This window comes from Netta rufina (genome assembly GCF_964035555.1).
Source record: "Netta rufina genome assembly, chromosome: 19".
Taxonomy (NCBI): domain Eukaryota; kingdom Metazoa; phylum Chordata; class Aves; order Anseriformes; family Anatidae; genus Netta; species Netta rufina.
The window spans coordinates 979,450-1,002,531 of record NC_140143.1 but is presented as its reverse complement, the minus strand read 5'-3'; the positions used below and the strand labels follow the sequence as shown (position 1 = coordinate 1,002,531).

General features: G+C 44.3%; 1 protein-coding gene across 2 annotated transcripts in view; it reads right to left on the bottom strand.

Annotated features, from left to right (window-relative positions):
* The window catches only part of RPTOR (regulatory associated protein of MTOR complex 1), a 135,973-nt gene that overhangs the window by 41,150 nt on the left and 71,741 nt on the right, over positions 1–23,082 (bottom strand). For both annotated transcript variants that reach the window (XM_084298491.1, XM_084298492.1), the window contains exons 11-20: positions 20,903–21,004; positions 17,758–17,841; positions 16,201–16,311; positions 11,289–11,363; positions 10,596–10,661; positions 9,757–9,948; positions 8,333–8,473; positions 6,646–6,763; positions 5,119–5,259; positions 4,525–4,683 (exon numbers count right to left, since the gene is read on the bottom strand). In XM_084298491.1, coding sequence (XP_084154617.1) covers positions 4,525–4,683; positions 5,119–5,259; positions 6,646–6,763; positions 8,333–8,473; positions 9,757–9,948; positions 10,596–10,661; positions 11,289–11,363; positions 16,201–16,311; positions 17,758–17,841; positions 20,903–21,004 — 1,189 coding nt within the window. The remainder of the gene's footprint in view (positions 1–4,524; positions 4,684–5,118; positions 5,260–6,645; positions 6,764–8,332; positions 8,474–9,756; positions 9,949–10,595; positions 10,662–11,288; positions 11,364–16,200; positions 16,312–17,757; positions 17,842–20,902; positions 21,005–23,082) is intronic.

Sequence of the window (23,082 nt, the reverse complement as noted above, 5' to 3'; positions counted from 1 at the left end):
ATAACCAGCTCACTCATGACGCAGCCACGAAGAAAAAAAAAAAAACACAGCGACATTTTTTATACATCTAAGCGTCATGAAAAACAAATTTAAAACAGAACTGCGCCAATGCAATCCCTCACTCGCTCAGCAGCCTTTGAAAAGAACAGAGGGAATTTCTACAAAGGCTCAGAGCTGGAGCTCGGAGGACTGCTCCTTTCTTCTGCTGCACCCCCCCCCCACGTTCGGGCTGTTCATTACCCTGATTCAATCGGGTGACACATCTGACACAGCCCCTTGTAAAAACTTGAGCACTGGAGTCAGTGGGATAATGGAAGGCAGCAGAGGCGGCAGGAGGAACAGCAGCTTGATTTCATAGAATGGACTGAAATGAAAAAAATAGCCAGGAGATGCAAACAAAGAGCCGAGCAAGGGGGACGGGGTGTTAATTTAAGCAGACAGCTCCGTAATTAGTCAGACTGATTCAAAGGCAGTTAAATGGACCTTGCAGTATAGATTTACAAAATGATTTCTCTCAGCGAAGAATGTCAAAAGTAAATTGCATTTCTTCGCTGATGACTTTGATTTTGTTTGCATATGCATAACGCCTAGTCCAATTTAACAGGCAGCATCACGCCGTGGCCCCGAGGAAGGGACCCGACTGAGGTCGTGCAGCCTGGTCACCGAGTACACGAAGACCAGAACCACGCGGGATGCAAAAACGAATGCTAATGTTTTTTATTTACTCTTTCTGTTTTGACAGGACCTCTTTCTAATCCCCTTTAAAAATCACTGCAGTGATTTGAAGCCTTGATCTCCCGGAGCAGATGCAGTCCGCTCCCCACCCAGCACAGCAGCAAAAACTGACCAATAGCTGAACCGGCGCTGCTGCGCGCCTTGGACCGCAGACAGCTCTGCTTTCTGCGCGTTCTGCCTGCAGGGAAAAGCAAGTTTGGGACTGGCACGCAATGAAAACATAGAGCTGAAGTATTTCACACTGAACAGTACCCGAGGACTCGGCTACCTGCTTCCCATCGGTGCTAATCCCACCCGGTTTGTAAATCTGTATCCCGCAAGCCGCTCCTCTTCCCATGAGCCACACAGAAGGTCCTGCGAGAGCTACTCAGATGAAGAAAACATCTGAAATTCTGATGGCTCTCTGAACTCTACTTTGACAATGTGAAGAGCAGCTCGTTCCCTGGAGGAATGGCAAATTAATATTTCTTGCACAGACTTGACAGTCTGCAGGCTGGTCTCTTTGCACGGGGCCATGCAAAAGCGTTCCCGAGCATTGCAGCCAGCCCGAGACCAGCCGTTCCCTCGCTACTCCTTGCTACGATGAAGTTTGGTTTTCTATGAGCTGCTCCCAGTGAATATTAAGCATCTCCTGAGAAGTCAGGGCCCTGAGGAAGGCTGAAGTGAGAGCAGGAGTGACATGGGGTGGGAGGGATGTAATGCCTTTGTTTGCCAAGCCCCTAGCTGACATGAGCTGGGCATCCACAGTGCTGGCAAAAACCATTTCATGTGCCTCACCTTGCCACCCCTGGTGGTAACTCAAATGGCAAACCACGAGTTTTTAAATTATTTAACAGAAACCAGGAGCAGCCCATCAAGTAGAGGGCAGGAACTTCTCCGGGACCAGGGCTGTCCCAGCAAACAGGAAAGCCCACGCCACGTCTCCTTACCTTTTCCACAAAGGATGTCAGAGAGGCCAGGGCGAACAGTGGCACATCAGGGGAGAAGGAAAACCAAGGACAAAAAGCCAACCCTGCTGCTCTGATGCCTGCTGCCACACCCTGACATTTTTCTCCCCACGGCAAACATTTTCTATCCCCACCTTCTTCTGCTGGAAAAGAGAATTACTCCCCAGCGTTTCATTGCTCCAAGATCCTTTTCTTCCTCCTCCTTTGATCATTCCTTAATATAATCTTTCCAGTGATGGTCTCCATAGGACAAAGACTTTAATCATGCAATTTAGATATGAATAATCAGCCTCAAGGTACGCAAAACCCTCATCTTAATTCCTTTTCTTTTCCTATCCTAAAACTAAATGAAACTTAAATTTCAGGAGGCAAAGATAAATGACTTGTTTTATGGAAAAAGAAGCAAGGCTTATTTCCCAATCCAAACTGATGTTTTTGTTGACTACTCAAAAACTGGCCATTGCCAGCTGAGAGACACGTGGGCCAGAGATAAATCTCTGCTGGTTACTCAGGATTGCTTGGCCAAGGAACAGTCTGCCAGAAAACAGCATACCTAGACTAAAAGTACATGCTGCATTTTCTGGGGGCATACAAGGCGGCATTTTGCTGCTTAGCTAGGAAGTTGTTTATAAAGTGGCAGAAGAGAGAGTGCAGAGGTTTTCCTCAGGTTATGGGAAGAAGTACATTGCCACAATATCAAAAAGCTGGAGAGACTGATCCAGAATAACCCTTCTAGAACCATCTTCCTAAAATCACAGGAGGGGAAGAAAGCCCTGAGCATCTGTGAATCAACTTAGAGAATGTTGAATACGGAACACAGAATTAAACTGTGGTCTGTAATTTCTCCTTGTGTTATTACAGACTAGATTTCTGCTTTGGTTTGATTCGACTTGTGCCCAATGCACCCCTTTTACTGCTCTTCCTGTCTCAAGTACTTGGCATGGTCATTACCTTAGAGCCAAATCACCATTAATTCTCCCAGAAGACAGAGTAGAGCAAAATATTTCTACAGTCAAGGCAGGTCTATCATCTAGGTGACCCCGCTCTCAGTTACCCCATTCTTGCTAGCAGTATAGCAGTATTTATTGCATGCTAAAACTTGAAGAAAGGACTTCACCCACAAGGCAGAAGGGCATTTTTGGAAGGCTACAGGCCAGCTGCAGCTGCTACTTGCAAGTAAAAATTACCCACAACAGGGTTAATGTGAGCCCAGGCGAGCTGCACAGCAGCCACAGCGCTACTGAGGGTGGCTGGAGCTGATGGTATTTTGAAAACTCTTTCCTTGGGGACCAGGGGAGAACAGGCTGAAGGATGGTGATTCTTCGGTAGAAATGAAAAAAGCCCAGCTTTCAGCAAGCAAATGCTGAAAGTAATGGGATTCTCTGTGAGTTATGAATTTTAAACACTTCTATAAGCTCTGCTGTTTCCAGCTGGATATGAGCTCTTCCGATTGAATAGGAATGAGGGAGGCTTTGGAGAACTGCTCTTTTTGTTTTCCTAAGTTTCCCTCGCTCACCTCTAGCTCATCTTTAGATTCTTTTTCAAACGTGCTGAAAGCTCTTGTGAGTCTTGCACAAGCCATCAAGCAGATACCAGTTTGCACCAGTGGAAAGGAGAAAAACTCAAGCTCTAGCTTAAGACAAAGAGAAATTTCCTAACATTCCAGTCGTGCTTTAGAAGACCCAATTTCATTGCCTATAATCAAAAGGAAATTAATTGATCAAGGCACATTGATAGACCGAAAAGATACAGACTTCCCTCAACATTTGTTTCTCTGCTACATGCCACCTCCTCTTCTCCCTGGAAGAAGACTCTTCCAAAAGCTAACCCCCTTCTGCACGTTGTCTGTTACCATCCCAAAATGGTTTAGGCTGTTTGGAAAATGGCAGCCTGCAGCTAGTTAAAAGCAATGCTATTGTAGCAAGCAGACAGGATTGGGAAAGTTACTAAAAACAAACAAGCAAACAAAAAACACTGAACTAGTTCAATATAAACACACCAGCTTTGTTCTATAGAAGTGCAAATGAAGCATTACATGCAATTCAGCTGTGCACTGCATAAATGCAACCAAAATCTCCCTTCCTTCTGTGCTATAATACTTCACTCTGCAGAGGTCTGTACATTACCCAAAGAGTCAGATGTCTCAGGGAAAAAGGACTGTTGAGTAGTGTTAAGAAGTTCAGTGCAATTAGTGATGTTAGAGCTACCTATCCAGGAAGGAATAATGGACAGGGCCTGGAGGCAGTGGGATCAGCCATGGAACTTTTTGCACAAAAGGAAATTTCTGTGAAATAATTAGTCTCTGGTTATGAGACTCAGTCTGAGGTTTCTTCTCTATTAAGTCCTATTTTATCAATTTACATGTAAACGCACATGGCAATTAACTAGGTAAGGTTTCCTTGTATGAATAACACAATAAAATGGCTGTGCTGTACAGAAATACGACCTACATGAAAAATAACCAAGGGAAGGGGTTACTGCCAGAGAGCCCAGCTGCTACATCCATGGGATGGGGAGTGCTTGTTTTGATTATCCAACTAAATTGCAATGGATGTAAAATTCCTGTATGTGCTACATTTTTGTGCTCAAATTCCTAACAGGATTGCTGCCTGTCATGGTGAAGCACACAGCTGAAGCCAACAGCTCTCACTTCCAGTGCCATCTGAGCAGCAGGGACTCTTCTCTGCATATAGCTTACCCAGACACACGAGTAGCATTTCTACTGATATGAGAAGTCTTGCTGGAGGTCTAGGAGGAGCTAAGATCCAAACCTTCCACAAAAGCTGGTGCAAACATGTAAAGAAAGGTGACACCGAACAAAGGATGAGAGAGCCTTACTCACCTATCAGTGAATTCAGAGAAGAGTAAGAGCTGACTCGTCTCATCTTGTCAATAGTCTCGAACGACAGGATATACTCTTCATTTTCAGGGCTGCCCAAGGTGCTGCTAGCACTGCTGCTGGTGCTGAGATTCCCAGGAGAAAATGCAACAGAACTTCCCGCTGCCAAAAGAAAAAAGGACAGATGCTTAAACAGGAACTGGGGAGAGAACAATTTTTACCCAGGCATAACAGCATTTGCGAATTCTACAACCCTCTGTGAAAGTGTAGGCAAATCCACAAAGTCCCCTTTTAAAAACTGAATGTTTAAATACAGAGTAAGCACCAAGGGGTCATAAATGATTCAGTTAAAAATCCACATATGTCAGGAAGTCGGAAGACACCTTTTTAGTCACCAGACACTTCAAAAAAAGTCAAAAAAAATTGAAATAGGAGAGTGCTCCTCATCTAACCCCTTGGAGCTGTCAGCTAGATAATTTGGGCAAAAATGTTAGTTTCAGTTCATGTTGCTTTGCACATGGTAGCTTGCACGGTAGCACATGGGGGTGAAAAAAGAAGTGGTATAGGAAAATGACAGAATTTTCAAATCTCTCTTACATTCTTCATTCAGGCTGAGGTTCTGCAAGGACTTGTTCAGGTTCCTGGCTGTGGTAACTGCTCGGATGTTTCCGTAAGAGCTGACAGACCGCAGCCTCGGTGTACATGGACCATCTCGCACCGGGGTCAAACTCCCACCCTCTGCGGATGCAAAATTTAGCAATTACAAATGCAACCAGAGAGACCATAGACTGTTGGCAGATTCCCAGCAAATAAATTGCTCAAATATTACCAGTACAAACAGAACTTAGCCATTGCCTATTATGTTAAAACAGAACGAGGTACGACAGGCTCCTCCCTGAACATAATCAGTAAGGACCGTGTTTCTCTATTGTTTAGGCTGTGACTTTGTTACATCCAATAAAACCAGGTGAGCCAAGCCTTGCCAGTGCCTACAGACTACCCAGAGAGATACGACGACTCTTCTCTCCAGGTCGGTGCTGGGCCACTGCCCAGATACTGTGCTAGGACAGGCTGCTACAGCAGGCGCCATTTAGGAGATGGCATTTGCTTGCTTCTGCTCATTAAAACTCTGGAAAATGTTTTCATTATAAAGGGTTATGAAACTCCTGTTTTCCTGACCAAATTTCAGACCTGGTTTCAACCTGTATTTCATCCGTGACCTGGATAATTAAAATTTCCCAAACTTTTTCATTTTCATTCCTGAATACACACACAGTACCATGACTTCAGAACAGCTACTTCATTTCAATGCGGAGGTGGCTGCATTATGGTACTGAGGCAATGCTTCCAGTGCATCCTACTTATAAAGTACTTTGGGATCATTCTGGATAAGAAAAAGCACTATATAAACTATAAATAATGATTATTTCCTGCAGCAAAAAAAGATAAATGTGAAGAAGCTCATTTTCTAATACGTTTAATTTATTCAGACAATGTGGAGATTAAACTACTCCTTGCAGAGACAACACATGCTCGTCTCCAAGCTTCTGTTGCAACAGTCCCATTATCTTTGATGATTTCCAAGGTTAATATAAGAAAAATATGAAGTCAGCATTAACTTCACTTGGGCTTTTCATTTCCTACATAAAGCCATACACACAACAAAAGTTTGGGATCACAGACAGAAAACATGAAGTTCTTGACTGCTTCTCATCTGGTGCTTTAGAGTAGCAAGAAATACGTCTGGGTCGTTCTGTGCTGTGGCTTCTTATTAGCCCCATTAGGTCAACATGAAGCTGAAATTTCACATATAATTTGAGAGAAGTCTGGTAAGCCTGTGTACCAACCATACTTCAGTTTTGATCTGAAGGGAATCTCTTTGAATTTGGTAAGGTGTTCAGTCTCCACAACTTTTTAGTGAGCTCTAGGTATCTTTTAGCTGAGAGCACATTTCTCCAAGATATTACAGTGCTACGCACCATGTCATTCAAATTTGTAGCAATGGTGTTTTTTGACAATTCACCACCAGCAATAATTTCACTGTGTTGGGCAAACTACTCAGGTAACATTCTCAAGCACTAACAGGCTACAAGTTTCCTGTCCATAAAGACAAAACCCACAAACCTGTGGCAGCTGGAGAAGGGAGAGGGTAATTCTTCTCTTCTTCCATGAACTGCAAGGCAACGGTGCAGAAATTGCTCTCATACTGAACCACCAGGTGACTCAAAGCCACCACCAGCTCCTATGGAAAGAGCAGAAGAAAACAGGTATTTCATTGTTATATAAATCAGAAATAACACACGAAAGGAAAAGGCAGAACAATATGGTTATTACTACTGATATTATTGAATAGACCTCCAGACTAATATTAAGAAAATGTAGAAACAACCAACAGCAATTGCTATTTGCTGTTTGGCCCCACGCTGAATCCCACAGCCAGCTTTGCAATGACCTGCCATATCAGCAGCTAACGTGAGGACGATGCCGCGTACCCACAAAGGATCGAGACAATTCATTCTCATCAGTGCAATGCAGAAACCTTGAATTATTGGGGTAGGGAGGGTAGAGATGGTGAAGTTCAGGCCCTCCAATGGACAGCATTTGCTATGCTTTTGGAATGAGCAAACAGGAGAGGTGAAGATCTGGCATTGATTGCTGTTCTCTGTTCAGGAGACTAATCTCCAAAATAGAGATTTATGAATCTCAACGAGCGTATAGTGTGACATGCAGTTCTCTCTTTAATTAAACTGATAAATGCTGGAAAAGACAACCAAAATGAATCCTCATAATGCTGGTGACTACTTGTCAGGGTATTGATGTTCCACAGTTAAGCAAACGCAAGTTTTAGGACACCAAACTACATCCCATCAAAAACAACCTAAAACATCAAATGTACCATTGTTGTACAACGGTGTGGCAGAAAATAATTCTCCAGGACCTGAAGTATTACTTGTAGCCATTCTGTCATCCCTCCTTATGGTTTCTAAAAGCAAGAAGATCTTTTTACAAGCTCTCACATTCTCTCTGCAGTACTCTTACTTCCCTCTTCTCTTCCTCCCTAGGACTGTCACAAACTCCATGGTTCTAGCAACAGATTACCGTTTCATTTAAAACCTGAGATCCTGTAATGTAAGATTTTGCAATCAAAACAGAAACCAACAGAAGAGCATTAACAGAATAGTTGCTTAACCAGAATTCTCAGGGTTTTGTCCACCTGAAAAAGACTTCAGTGTAACTCCTCTCCTTCCATATCTCTGTTATTGCATTCCCTTTAAATTCAAAGAACAAACACCACCACACAATAACGTACAGCCAGGAAATAAAAATGCCCACAAAACTCTGAGATTGTTACTGCTGTGTTAGACATTTGTTTAATTGAATAAATGATCAAAATCAGAGATCCATTGTTAAAAAGCAGAAACACCTTGATCTGAATGACAATCTTGTCAGCTACTGGACACTGACTTAATACACACTAGTTATATTATTCCTTTCAGTGGACTCCTTAAATTGCATAGTAAATGAAACATCATAGTACATGCACTGAAAAAGGGCGAGCAGATGAACCAGCATCCCAGCGCGCTCCTGCATGCGGCCATCCTGCACTGAGCAGGCAGCCCAAACGCTGTGGTCAGCGTGCTTGTTGCTTCTCAGCAGGAACCAACGCTAAAAGCCTTCACAACGAACCAGATGCTTTGAAATGAGTCTGATTCATTAAAAAGTCCATTCAATAATGCACTCTGATTCAGCACGGTGCAGAGCTCACCAGCACAAACCCACCAAACTCCTGCACCGCCAGCCCCCTCCCTACCTTTCTAACCATGGGGCTGCCGTCGTTGATCAGCTGGGCCAGCATCATCGCCACGTTGTGGTCGATGGTGGTGGAGTGGTCGGTCCGCTCAGCTGAGTTGCCCACGAACGTTCCCAGTGCAAAGACTGCAGCACAGCGAACCTGCGAGACGCAAGCATTCATTATTATTTTTCTCTTGGTTCCAGCCTGGAGCTTACCATTGGGATGTTTTATCCTCACAAATGGCATCTCTGGAAACCGAGGCTACTGTGTCAGGTAAATAGTGAGGGCTAAACGGAAGCCCACAGAGACTAAGAACCAAAACAGGTTCATCAAAGCACTGACTTTTAAGTATTCACAGATGAAGGAGTACATTTTATTTCCCAGAATACTCAGTGACCTTCCCCTGGGTGATTTTTCCAGTTGACACTGCACAGAATATTAATTAATAGGAATAAGGTACACTGGGAGTTACTGTTGGCATGTGGATCTCTTTAATAACAGCGCTGAACTACAGTCTTCAGATAAGGGCATAGAAAAAGGTAGCAGAAAATGGGAAAAATGGGAAAAGGGAAAAGAGAAAAGACAGCAGCTCAAATCTGGGCAAATTTTGCCAGATCACACAAAGAACAGAGGGATCAGATGGCTTACAGCTTGCCTTGGCAGACTGAAAACAGTGGGGATACAGTATAACCAGTGAGTGCAGAATGTGCTTCACAAAGCAGAAACGATCACTCAGCTCCCCAAACAGAGCTGCAGATGTGTTGTAAAGACAGGTAAACCTGATCACCGAATAAATACGGTTTATAAAATGGGGGAAAGATTAGGCAAGAGAAAGGAGATAGAGGATACAGGACAGGAGACTGAATGTAAAAGGGAATCCAATCTTTAATCACTGCAAGTCAGCACTGGTGTTTATCTCCAGGCTTACTTCTCCCACATGCACTGTAATTTCACTGGGGTCTGACAGGCTCTGTCAATCACAGGCATGCTCTGCACAAGAATCTCTTCTCTCTTGAAGAGTTGGTCACAAGGGTAAAACACATTCAATTAAAGATGTACTTTCACACATACCGGGAGGAGAACAGTTTTCATACTCAGATAAAAAAGATTAGAGGTTTTTTTGAAACACACAGTGAGCTTTGGGACCACATTTTTAAAATGCCTCTGATATGCCAAGAAGCAAAAAAGGTGGTGTCTCCTATCGCCAGCTCCAAGACTTCGAGACTTTTGGGCTGTAGGAACAGCCCCTGCATTTCTTTAGTTGCTTCTCTCACAGGGCTTGTATGATTTGAACCATCTTGAAGAAGCAGTGATAAGATCTTTCTTTGAACCACACACAATCATGAAGCTCTTGAAGGCCCTGGTTTTATGAGTACTTCTGCAGCCTGCTTTCAGAGGTCTGACAACTTGGCTGTTGTTTATTTAAAAAGTTGGATTTTTACCTCTGGGATTGGATCAGAGAGGAGACTGTAGAGCTTTTCATGAGCGCTGTCTCTCACACCACACCACCTGGCTGAGTCAAAGTTCTGCCAAATCCGTCCTAAACAAATGGCTACCCATTGACGCAGAAGAGGATGTGGATCGTTTAACTGTTCCAGGCAAATAGCAATCAGGTTTCCTTGAAGGCAGGCTTCCTAAAACACAAATCAATGCAATTTATTTTGGTTGACATCTTCCCATCTCATCATCAGCAAAGAAGATTATTTCTGAAATAGACAGGAAAGCAAGAGAAAATAATTATTCCTTGGTCATATACTGATTTTGTTCCAAAATACCATTTGGAAGGAGCATAAAGGGAAGGTCAACTACACGCTGTTATAGCTAGCTAAACAGTTCAGCATTAGAAATACTTCCTGTATTATTTAAAGCTTGTTTTTTCCTCTTTGGAAATACTCCTTGCACCTGTCAGAGCCCTAAGGTTTATGGCTCATTCCATACACTCTTCCCAAGAACTTTATCACAGCCATCAAGTTTCCACTCGACAGGACCTAGGCACTATTTCTTTAGCAGCGTGTCAGTGTAGTGCCTGGAGGGCTGGTTGCTCAGTGACTTGTGTCCTTAACCTCCGCGTCCAGGTGCTGCGTCCATAATGTGTTTGTCACACCTCCAGGTCAATTTTTCTTTTATTCCACCAAAAAATAATGTAAAGCAACCTTCTATTTCAGCTCCCCTGTTCAGGGTTGTGCATTAATGCAAGCCGGGACATTTTTATCAAAGGAAAGGCACAAAGCAGAGAACAAATAGGAGAGACAATGAAAGGAAAAAGGATGTTGGGACTCACCTGTCCTGTGTTGTAGTTGTTAACAATTACAGCCAGAATAAAAGCAGTCATTGTCCTGTGTTCAGCCTTAAAACAATATACAACTAATTGTTATCTAGAAAACAGGTCAGAGAACAACTACATTCCTCGCTTTCTGAAACATGCGATAGAAACTGCACTCAGAATGATCTCATTAAAAGAGCAAGAGAGGAGAGAGAACTGGAATTTTCTTGTCACCCAGCCCTGTCATACGCCTCAGACACTTGATAAACTTGTATCCTCAGGCTGCCAATATGATCCTCCCAACCAACCTCCGTGTATTGTTCTGGAGGAGGCATACAAATATTCATTACAGGAAACCACACAAAAAAACTTCTGCAGAGTGAATTACGAAAGTTACAGGGAAATTGGACTGCCTCTGCACCCAGCCCCCAGAAGCCCACAGCTCCCATCTTCACCCCTGAGTAATCTGGGCTTAAATAGCTTCACACAAATTTGGCTGTCTCCATCACACAACTTGGCACTAGCATTTTTAATTCCCCGGTTGCTGACTCCATGGCTCAGCTCTGACTGCGGTAGAGCAGCAGGTCTCACTGTAGCTGGAGGTGGGAGGCAGCCCTACCTGAGCAGCAGCTGCATCAGAACAGCAACATTTAAGCCCCGACAAGCTAAGCAAATGCTAGAAGAGTCTGAATAAAGATGACTTGTCCTTACTGGCATATAAGGATCTGCCAAAACTGAAAGGAAATACTTGTGACCGTTGTCCTTCACAAGGTCAGCTTGGCATGACTGAAAAACGAGACAGAGACAAAGGAAAAAAAACAATGAGTACACCAACATAAAAGTATTTTTTCCTCCAACAATGTATGCATATTTCATGTCTTAACCATTTTTCTCAAGTCCAGTTTTCATGTGAGAAGCAAAGGAAAGAGCATCCCCTCCATCAGGGCCATGAGCAGAGCACCCCTCGGAAGGGACAGCAGGGAAGAGAGTAACCACAGCCACGTAAGTGACAGAAACAGTAACCAAAAATATGACTTTCTACTGAGGAAAAGAGTTAAATTTGACATTTCTGCCCCACATTATACCTCTACCAGTGTCCGAGAGCCATCAAAGACAAAACCAAGGAGGAATCTGATATATTTTTTTTTTCTCACATATAGCAAAATAAAGATGCTGTAAGACAAGGTCTTCCAAAAGCTTCTGGTCTACTTCTCCACCTGCTTTCCATTCCCAAGCCATGGCAATTAGCTTACCACAGATCAGATCTGCTGCTAATTGCTGCTCACTTTCTTCTAGCTGCACAGTTAGATATCTGCATAATGCGTGTAAAATCCTGGTCAAATCTGTAACAGTCCCCAGGTACGGGGGTAAAGGCCCTGAGCTTGCCTCTCAGAGGACATTATGGCTTCAGGCCAGCTACCAACGTCCCAGCAAGCAGCTTGCCTTGGTGGCCCCACCTGGCTGCCCAGCACTCGGATGCTGCACAAGCCCCCGGGTGCCTCTTCCCCCAGGCTGGCCCCGTCTGATCTGCAGGGCTGTGGAGCCAGGGAAGCTTCAAGGTGGGTCTGGCACCTCACCCTTCTCGTGTACCTCACCCCCTGCCCAGTTATGGAAGGTGCAGCCTTCCAGTTCAGCCCTGCAGCCAGGACGTGAGGTGTCTACGCGAATGTTAAAGCACCGTCTTTACAAGCAGGACAGCTCTCGGAGACGACAGCACTGAATAAACCTGGCACGTGTTCCTTTTACAGGGACCCACGTCACTGAGCTGTTACCAGTAAACCTGCAAGGGGATGGCGAAGGAATTATTCATCCCCCGTACTGTGCAATCCCCACCTGGGTGAGACTGTATTTTGGCAAGAAGATTTCGACTCATCGCACACACACGACTGATCTCTGCATTATTTGGTCAAATGCTGACGTGTACTGCACCGGTACCACAGCAGCACGTAACAACACGATTTCCTGCTACACGCAGTCGAAGCCTGCAGAGTAACTCCGCTGCCTGGTAAGCCCTGCAGGGAGGAGAATGCAGGTTTTCTAGGGCAGCATCAGCAGTGAAGCACACGGCCCCGATTCAACAGCTCAGCGTACACCAAGAACTTCTTCGTGCTAACATACCAGCTCGGGCTTCATGTATGACATATCAGGGTCAAACCGAGAGAATGCATACTACCAAAGTGAAAATTTAAGGGAGTAAAAACTGACTTGGCATTCAATTTCCCCTGTGACAGGGGTTCTATTGTATGCTTTATGCCAGAGACAGGATCATGTATTTTTTATCAGGCATAGGAGGTGAAGGAGGGAACTAACTGTTGAAAGGAGAGGGGATGGCAAGACAGAGATGCAAGAGAATATCTTATTGCTGAAGGGAGTAAAGACGCTGGTTTTGGCAGACCAAATAAGCAGAGGAAATGAATTGATGCCATGCTGCAGCTACGAGAGGCTTCCCTGACTTTTGTGTAATGCTGCACAAAAAATAGGCTTCCCCCCCCCTCCACCCTCCGTTCTCAGCAGGAACGCTTTTAACTCCTCAGAAAAAAAAAATAAAAACCTCTTAGCTGCAATGTAGACAGACACCAGCACAGAGAGGATGCCCATCTTTACACTACGTTATTGTGCTGCCACTGTTGCTCCATCACCCGAGGCTCAAGGGAGAGAGGCAGCTTTAATAAAGCCAACGCATTTACTCAAATCCTCCCTGTTTAGATCCTATTGAACAATATGGAAAGCCAACATCAGTAACACTTCTTCAAAGAATAAGCAGCTATTCTTGTGAATAACAACACAACGTGACCAAAACAAGCCACAGAGCACAGATTTCTTCTTCCTCCCTAAAACGACATGCATGCTGTGTAACTCGTCTCTAGAAATATCACAAGTTCCTGGAATTCAGCAGCACTGCCACAGCTGTGGGGATCCCGATCACTGCCCTACGTGGGCAGGGAATCATCTTCCTGGAACACCTAACTCGAATATTTGTGTTAAGCATAAGAGATGAGTTAGTAGTCACAATCCTGCTAACAAAGGTCACAAAATTTGTGTCATTATTCCTTCAAAAAGTAGGACAAATGCTTGTTTGCTATTGTCTTCAGACAATTATTTCAGGTGCTATTAAGTCTTTCTTTGCTATCCCACATCAGTAATATTTACTTCTTTCAGCATTGTTTTATGTATGTTTGCTTTTTTTTTTTTAGTCTTGCTTAAATTTCTGATTATAATCCTTAATCACAAGAGGGAAAATTTTTTCTGTTTAAATTCAAGTATTTCAAATTTCGATGGTGCTGTTTACCAAACGTTATCAATGTAGCATGTGGCAAAATCTTGACCTAAACTGCATTTGCCAGTTTTATGGCCATCTACGTGTGGCAGCACATAATGCTACTCCTACACCAACCTATACCTGCCAGATACCTACAGGAGGCAACTTTGAACCTTCCCTTGTTATGCAGCTCTGCAGGTGGACTGTCTAGAAATACTCCAGCAGGCTTCAGGCAGAGATGACTAAAGTCCTCATTGAATATCCTATGAAAAATCATCTGATTATACATGGAATTAAAGCAGATTAATCTAAATACCCCCGTGCTTATTTTCACCTACATATCACACAAACAATTCTGAGATGCGGTGGTGCTATAACGTCGCTGATTTGTCCTGTGATTCGTTAATGCTGAGGCACAACTCCTCGCAGGATACCACGAGGAGGGCCGGTGCTGTCCGAAGGGACGTGGGGCACACTGCGCTGCTGTCTCACCCCACAGCACCTTCCTTCTGCCTCCCTGTCTGAGCAGGAGGATCCAGAACAGAAGTATTATCTCAGCAGGATGTTCTGCTCTCCAGGGCACTTAGGAGTCTTACATAACTTGCTCTCACTCATACCCCAGGCAAAGAGGCGTGAGCAATCAGCTCAGCTCCAGTCCTAATGAAAGTAATTTCATCAGCTCCAGTCTCCTGGAACCAAACACAGTGCACCGTCAGGGGGTGGTGGATGAAGGAGACAGAGCTGCTCAGGTACTGTAGGGATGAAGACTACCTGGCAGAACACCTGGACACACACACACACGTCCCCTGATGCTGGGCGATGGCTTCTGCTTGGGTGACAGAGGTGGCCCCCACTCCCCCTGTGCTGACCCAGGCAGTGCAGCCCAGGGCAGGGCGAGAACCATGGCCCCGCAGCCTCCTGCTCACCCATGTGTGTGCTGCCACGCAATTACACCAGGCCCACAATTACACCATTTTTTAATCTTTGCAACGCTTTGTTTCAAATGTACACGGCCAAACCTCGTGTCAGCAGGGGAGGGAAGGGCACTGCTTTCTTCTCACTTGCCAGCTATCAATACAGCAGTCCTTTAGCTTCTGATACTAGGACGTATTTGCTCCCTTTACGGTGCAGCAATCCAAGCAGCTGCCTGTCCCCTGCCTTGGTGACGTTCATTCCCCTTTCTTGCTGCTGCTGCCCTCTCCTCCCATCTCACTTACACCACTTGTCTGAGGAGACAGGGAATTGAAACAATGGGAAGAAACCCAACACAGAACTGAAAAGCATTTTTGCTGTTCTGTTTTTTAAAGCGTGGCCTACCAAATGAACGGGGCAATAAAACAGAGCAAGGGAGCAATACTGATGCTGGCAGGAGAGGGCAGGGGGGAAAGAGAGCACTCTCAGATTGGCTCTGCCACCAGAGACAGTGAAGGATGGCGTGACACCCACGTAAATTATACATGAGCCTACTCCATAACATACCTGGGGCTGAAGTGTGAGCCATGGAGAGGCATGCATCAAAATAAGATTTTCAAGAGTAGCTCTAAGATGAATAGTTTTCATTTTCTTTGCTTTCCAAAATCCTCTTAGGATGTTAATGAAAATATATTTATAAAACTAAACCTGACAATGCTATATGAGCAGCAGGGAAAAATTCCAACAAATTCAGTATTATTCTCCAAACTGAAATGGAAGAGAGATAATAAAAATAAAAAGCAAAATAGGCAAGATCCAACTTATAAAGCTGTCTAAACTGCTTGTAGATCAGCTTATAATTGTGCCTACAATTAACTGTGTGTAGCATTCCTAATAATTTTCAAGTGCTCAACTAACTGCAACCACAAATCCTAGTCATGTATACGACTATACAAATGTATCTATAATTACTTATCTGCTCAATTATTTATTAAAAAAACAAAACAAAACAAAACAAAACACACACCACTAACAACAAAAAGCTAGAGCTCTGGTTAAGACCACCTTTAAAAAAACAGGGCTCATTTTTAAACCTTAACCCGAAAGTGACAAAATATTGTAGAGAAGACCAGAATCGTGGACCTGTGATAGGAATAAAATGTCTTCTGTGGGGGATAAATACTTCTACCCCAACCATGTTCACTGCAGCAATGCACCAAGATAGTATCACATTAGACTTGGGAGAGGACTCCTAAGTTAAAGTCACCAAAAAAATCAGTTTTGCATACAAGTGGGATAATCTAATGAGAAATACACTGGTCTTCAGATAATACAGCATCCTTTTGAAGTGCCTCAAGAGAAAATCTAAATTGTAAAGCAACTGGATTAAGCAAAGGGGAAAAAGGCACACTGCTGTAAAACACAGGAGCAGCTGTATTCGGAAGTACTCACACTGTCCACTGCGAGAATTTTGGCCCAGATGAAGACAAGAAGTGGTCTCAGCTCACGAGCTGAACTTTGAAGTAGCTTCAGCACGTATGGGAAGATGCCAACAGACAGGGCCTGCGGAGCCAGAGAGAAGAGCAAATCCTTAGAAACCCCTCAGCTCTGCAGCAGCAGCACTGCACAGAGGCAGAACTGAACATTTTGTGAAGATGTAGCACATTTAATAACACAGATGAGAAATCTGGTACAAAACAATTTCACACATTTCTAGTAAATTGGGGATCCCTGCGTATTTGCCTATTGCTCATTTTAATCCTGGATGTCACCAGGTATTTTCAGACTCATTTGGTCCGGTGAGACTCAGAGTTAATCTAGCACTAGCTTCTACTCGTTACAGCCTGTGCTATTTTATGCTTCATGATATGTCGTGTTCTTCTCTGATGGGGCCATTTGCTTTCACAAGTAAACATATTGCAAAAGCTCGATAATTACAGTCTTCCCACTGGAAATTAAACAGGCCTCTCACTTACACAGACTTCTTACCAAGCTTTTTGCTCACAGGAGGACACGCGATGTGCTAAATCTCTGAGAATCCCACTGTGACTGCGGTGGGATTCTTCCCAGACTGCCATGGAAAGAAACCGTACGGGGAGGATCGCACTTTCCCTCGGGGACATGCCAGCTGCATGCAGGGCACACTGCCAGGAGCCTGGGATCCTGGTGGGTCCCCCCCAACATGCAGAACAGCCACAGCAAGGGCAGCTGTGGCTTACCCACAGCTACGTTCTGATCCTCACAGAAGTTTATAATCCAGAGGGCTTCAAACCACCTTTAAAGCATACTTTCCTCTTACTGCTGTGGGATAAGCTGGCTGTGAAGAGCTGCAGGTGGTGTAGGAAGGAGTCTTGAGGATGGAAATGAAAGGTAAAGAAGGCCAATAAAAAGGCCCATCATAGAGGCATTTCTCTGCCAGCTGGTGGTTCGTCTTCATCACCGTTACCAACAAATAGCTCCATTTACAAGCGTGCTTTTAACTGCTCCTCTGTTTCATTCTTATTTATTATCTGCATTGTGCTAGCCACTTTCCAAAATGCAGAAGGCAGTTGCCTCCTCTCAGAGGAGCTTATACAAAGCTTATGCAACCCAGAGACCAAACTGATAAAGAAGAGAAGAAAATGATGCAGCTAGTAAGCTGAGAGAGGAGGATGATAAACATACGTGCTTTTTGTTGTTATTTATTTTACATGACAAACCTCCTTACTTGACCTGGATATTTCCTCCAGTTTTGTAGCTTCCAATATTTTACACTCAGCCGTGTCTAAGTAACTCCTCTTTGTAGTAACGCAAATGAAAAGCTATTTGGCCTCCTTGATTAATATAAACCACTTTTCTTTTAGGGATGCTTGCTCCATTTCATATGAGTGAAGAATACATAAAACGCAGTCATTTGTCAAATCCGTGGACTATCCTCCACACCTCCCTTCCATAAATCACTGTTTATATTTATCACCTACACTGAGGGTCTAATTGACTTTTACAAGACATCACGCAACACAAACGCACCAAGCTAACTGCCCAGGGCCCCAGGTCCAAAAATCTTCCCAGCAAATCGAGAGCTCGGAGCCGATGTACCTGGCTCAGAAGAACCTGTAGAGGAAAGGGACAACAGTTATTACTAGAAAAAAACAAAGCTCTTTGTGAACATAAAAGGACCTCGGGATCATCACGTAACTTTGAAAAAAATGACAATCTAAATGGAAAAAGTAGCAGGACAAACCCTGGCTGCTGAAAGCTTTCACCCCACTGAATAGCATCACCAGTGGGTTGCTCCCTTCCAGCAATGCTCCCCTCCACGAAGTTTCGGCAGACACTTGCAAATGTTTTCCATGGAATACAGGCACCCTCAGGCTCCCAGTTTTTGCTCCAGTTGCCCTCCCTGTTGATATTTCTCTGAAGTGCAATGGTACCTGTGCAGCACAGCTCTGCTAGCTGGAAGCAGCCACTACAGATTTGAAATACTCTCAGCTTTCTGCCTTTTCTCGGTAAAGCAGAAACAGGATTGAATTTGCAGGAAGGACTCAAAGGTGAGCAGCAGCACCAGCCTGCCAGTACTCAAAACAGCTCAGAAGAAGAAAAAGAGGCTTTGCTTTCCTTGGCAAATCAATATAAGAGACTTAAGGGGGAAGCAAAAGGTCACATTAGTCGTTAATAAAAATCTCATTAAAACGGAGTCTGACAACGATAATGAGGTGGTAGTTTACTGGCTTATACCTACCCTGGTGTGAAATATTAACAGACAGACTTTCAGTTCTTAATCTCCTTAACAGATGTAAGATATTGGAATGCAACATTTAATCCTCAGTTTAAAATGAGTAACATCCCTCAGCATGGGTCTTAGGGAAAGCAACTCGCTGATTTAGCTCCCCAATTCCATCCCCTTCTCAATGTTTTTCCACATTGCATATTCAAATTAAATTGTTTTTCATGTTTAATATTGAAAAATAACTGAATTACTTGGCTTACATCTCATATCATGGACAACTGACACTAGGTACTAAAGCTGTGCAGAGAAAGTCCAGATGAAAAAGATGCTTACATGGGAGGGCGTGTTAATTGCTCTAATTGTTTCACCTCTGAATATGCAAGCTCAGATCCCAAGATAGGTCATAAGAGAAAGCATTTTGGTCATCCTGCCCTAGTTGGCACCAGCCTATTCCATAAACTTACTACAGAACTTGGCACGATTAACAGTGTGCTTTAAAGATGCCCAGCACAGGAATAACAGGGCCAGCTGTTTAAGATTAAAGCAGTAATAGAAACCAGGGCATGGTAGAAGCTGGGGCAGAACTGAAATGACAGCAAAGAACATATCAGATGCAGGGTGCTTACGCAGACATGGGAGGCATACAGATTTGACAATGGTGTTATTATCTGACCTTCAAGAAAAAAAAAAAAAAGAAAAAGGAAAGAAAGAAAGAAAAGCCATAAATTCTATTGTAGCCGGGGGAAAAAAAAAAAAAAAAAAAAAAGCATGTAACTGAAAAGGATTTCCAGGTGAAAAATCCTATGACAGGAGGCACCTCCTCAAGCATCGAGCGCTTGCATATGCTGAGTGCTGTCTTCCATAACTCCTCTCCCCCCTGCACCAGGAGGCCACCTGTGTTCAACCTGCCCCATACACAGCAAGATTTGGAATGGAATTTGGAACTTCAAGAAGTGGAATCTGGAACTTCTTGAAGCCAACAGAAGGCCGTTTACAAAGGACCGTTTCCGTGCCCTTGAGAAAGCCAAGCTTTGCATGGCTGGCACCGTGCCCCTGGCACTCAAGTACTATCTTCCCCCAGGGGCACATCTAAAATGGGAAAACAGAATCAACCTTTGTCAGGCTGCAGCAGTGCAGTTTAAGCACTCTCAGGGGCTCAAAGCAAAAAGGCACTCAAAGGGGGGTCTGAAACACAGTTCCTCTCCTTTCCTAAGCTGTAGTTCTCTGATTCAAAGCATCTCCAAACTGTTAACAAGCCAACTTATCCCTCTCAACAACTACGTACACCTTAACTGTAAGAATAATTACCTTGTCCTAGCTCATTTTTGCTCCAGGAAGGAAAGCAGATTCCTTCGCCAGGTGACCTCTCAATTCCACTGCAAGGTTAAGCTACCTGCAGAGCCCTCTGGTGCCAAATAATTGACTGGAAAGCAGCAACGTTGGTGCTAGAGTAGAAGCCTGCCTTCTCCCATTGCAGTGACAGAGACAAACCTTACATTTGTTTATCCAGCTGATCTCTCGAGACTTGGGAGGCTTAGGGAAATTAAGATTTGGTCTCACAAAGATTGATGGTGCTGTCAGTCACAAAACAAGTTGGTAGCTAACAGAGGGAAGGTGAGTCTTCTCACATTTAGTGAAAGAAATCACACATCCTTGTAGAGATGACTGGAACCATGTACCTTTAAACAGGAAGAATTTAAATTTTGCTGCCTGATAGAAAAGATACCACAGCTACCTTAATGAGGGTTTATATTTCCGTCAATACAAACATCTGAGGAGAGGGCAAGAGCAGATGAACAACTGTCATATTTTCCTTGCTATAAAACATGATTTGAAATGAGGTGTTACGTTTCTGCTAGATTTACTTCTTCTTTCTACAAATGAACTTTGTGTAGTCTGAGCAAATGCCTACCAGAACTCTACGTTCCTTCCAGGCACAGTCTTCAGAGACTTGTTTCTGTTCTTGCAGTGAAATTTCACCATCGCATTAAAGGGAACACTTACCAGGCTGTACCAGCAGCACAGAAAAGGAAGCCGTTTCCAAACCATTTACACTGCAGCAATGCCCACTTTGAGAAAACATACAGGAGATAAAGTCTCTGCATGACAGAGCTAGCATATATGAGGAGATACTACAGGAGAAAACAAAGATGTGCTACTCTGTGAAAAAGTCTTGCTATTTCACAGCAAAATAGGAGGCAGCACAGCCTGATACTGTTGAAGCTGCAAATGGACGATACCAGGAAGTCGTGCTCAACAGAGTGAAGGTACGGGGGAAGAAAAGCACTTTATCTTCATCTGCACAGGTCTAGCAAACACGCAATCAGCTCTAATTATTCCTGAAGGAGCCCACGTAATCTCTGTACCCAAACGCCATCTGGTTGGCAGCGCAGCACTCAGCGGGCAGGGAGAGCTGTGCACAGAGGGGCCGGCGGCCGAGCTCACCTGCAGGACGATGGGGAGCTGCTCCGGAGGGTTGCGGTTCTCCACGCCCATCGTCAGCCACACCTGGAATGCCGTCAGCTGCTCCGCAAAGAAGGGACTGTGCTGTTAAAGCAAGAATATGGATGCAGGTTTGGCTTTAGAACAAGTGAAGCAGATAGTCTTGGAGCCTACGGACTCAAACGGTTTATTGTCTCCGAAAAGTATTCTATTTAATTTTTGTTTGGTCTGTTTTTTAATAAAGAAATTTTCCAAGGACTGATCAGATACAATTTCCTTTAAATATATTTGCATTTTCCAATATAAGTGTTTGAAAGAGGGGAAGGAAAGGCTAGAGAAACAGGAAAAGGTATCACAAAAGCTCCGGGGAAAATCTGGGTAACCCTTTCCACATGAGATGCAGACAAAGCAGTCAATTTATCAGCTCTGCAGAGGTACTTTCACTTCTTTAGCACACAGCGCTGCCTCTGCCCAGACCACAGTGAATGCAGTCCAACAGCAATGAAAAATGAATCCATCCACATCTCACTCCTCCTTGGCTGCCATAAACCTGTCCTCCAAACAGGTGGCCATTCAGATGTGCTGGCTTGGGTTGCAAGGTAGATGTCTTTTTTTTTTTTTTTTTTTTTTTTTTAATTCAAACCTTTTATTTAGCTATCCATCACTTCTGACCCCCATAACACAGTAAAATTACTTTCTAAAGACAAACAAAAAACCTGTAAGTGTACTTACAATACTGAACCCACACATTTAACTGGAGGTAACCCACTCACAGAGATATCCTGGATAAATGAACAGAGAAGTAACCTGCAGAGAGCTGCAGTATTTAATACCTTTAGCAGGGCATCAGGGGAACATATCAGGAGTGGGATGAACTCCCAATATCAGCTAATAGCTGTGCTTTGGTGCTTAGACATCAGCACAAAAAGTACTATGGAAAAACCTAAAATATTTAGGTTTATCTGTTCCCTTAACACCATCGGGGACTGGTCAATAACACAACACCCACTCCCAAAGCTCTGCTCCATGGACAGTCCTTGGGCACATCAGCCAGGGAGCACCCCCTTTCTTTTTGCCACCTAGCTTGCACAGCCCGTAGTACAAAACAGGTGTCAGAAAGTACTAACATCCAGTTAGAAATCCAGAGGAAACAAAAATCGAGGGCAGGGAAGAGACGGGAGGAGGGGGCCTGCACCCACCCAAACCCACAAGAAGCCCACCAGGCCCCCACCATCGTTAGACCCTGGGCTCTGCTCCCTTGGGTTATTGTCCAGGCCTGACTAGCAAAGAACACCAAGAGAATAAGCAGAAGCCAGGAGCACGTGGTTTATATCGTGCTGCTGCAACAGAACAGCCCTAAGGAGATTAGGGATTGCTTTATCCAGGGCCTGCCTGGACGCTCAGCCCCGAGCGGCCCGCGGGACCAGAGAAAGGCCGCAGGTGATCCTGGGCTCCCCGGGCATTTCGGGCCCAGCACCGCCGCTTCTGTCAGCCTCGGCAGGGAGCAGGCTGACTAACCCCAGGAACACAACGCCCCTTCCCCTGCCTGGCATTAAACAACCATCCCTTGCTGCATTACTGCCGGCCAGCAGCAAGCCTCCTCTGATATACACCACCTCCCGCCGGAATAAATCAAGAGGGTTGAGGGCGAAATTTTGATTAGAACACAAGGAGTAGATCAGAGATGTGCAATATCTGTCTTCCCCCACCATTTGTCACAGGACAAAGCTAAAACCTTCCCACTCCCTCCCAACCTAATAGCCAAGTTCTGTGCTATTTCGGTAGGTGTCTGAGAGAGACATTCAACAGGTTAGTAACTGTTCTCTACACAACAGGCACGGAGCTACACGGTATTAACTGGGCGGGATTTTAAATAAAAGTGTAAGGCCGAGCACAGATGAGGACTTGCTCCTGCCTTTACTTCTAGTGTCTAGGCCAGTTTGGGAACCTGCAGCACCCAGCTCCTCCAGCTGCGACTGCAGACTGAGAGTTCCACATACCCCGAGGTCTGGTCAAAATACATGAGAAATTACATTTGTCAGGATCAGAAACCTCCTCATAAATCATTACAACCCCACCTTGTGAATCTCTTCGGGTACACTTCCAGTAGCAAATCCAAACTGGGAGATAGGACATTGGCTATAACTGGATATGAATATCCCATATCTGGATATGGATTTTTC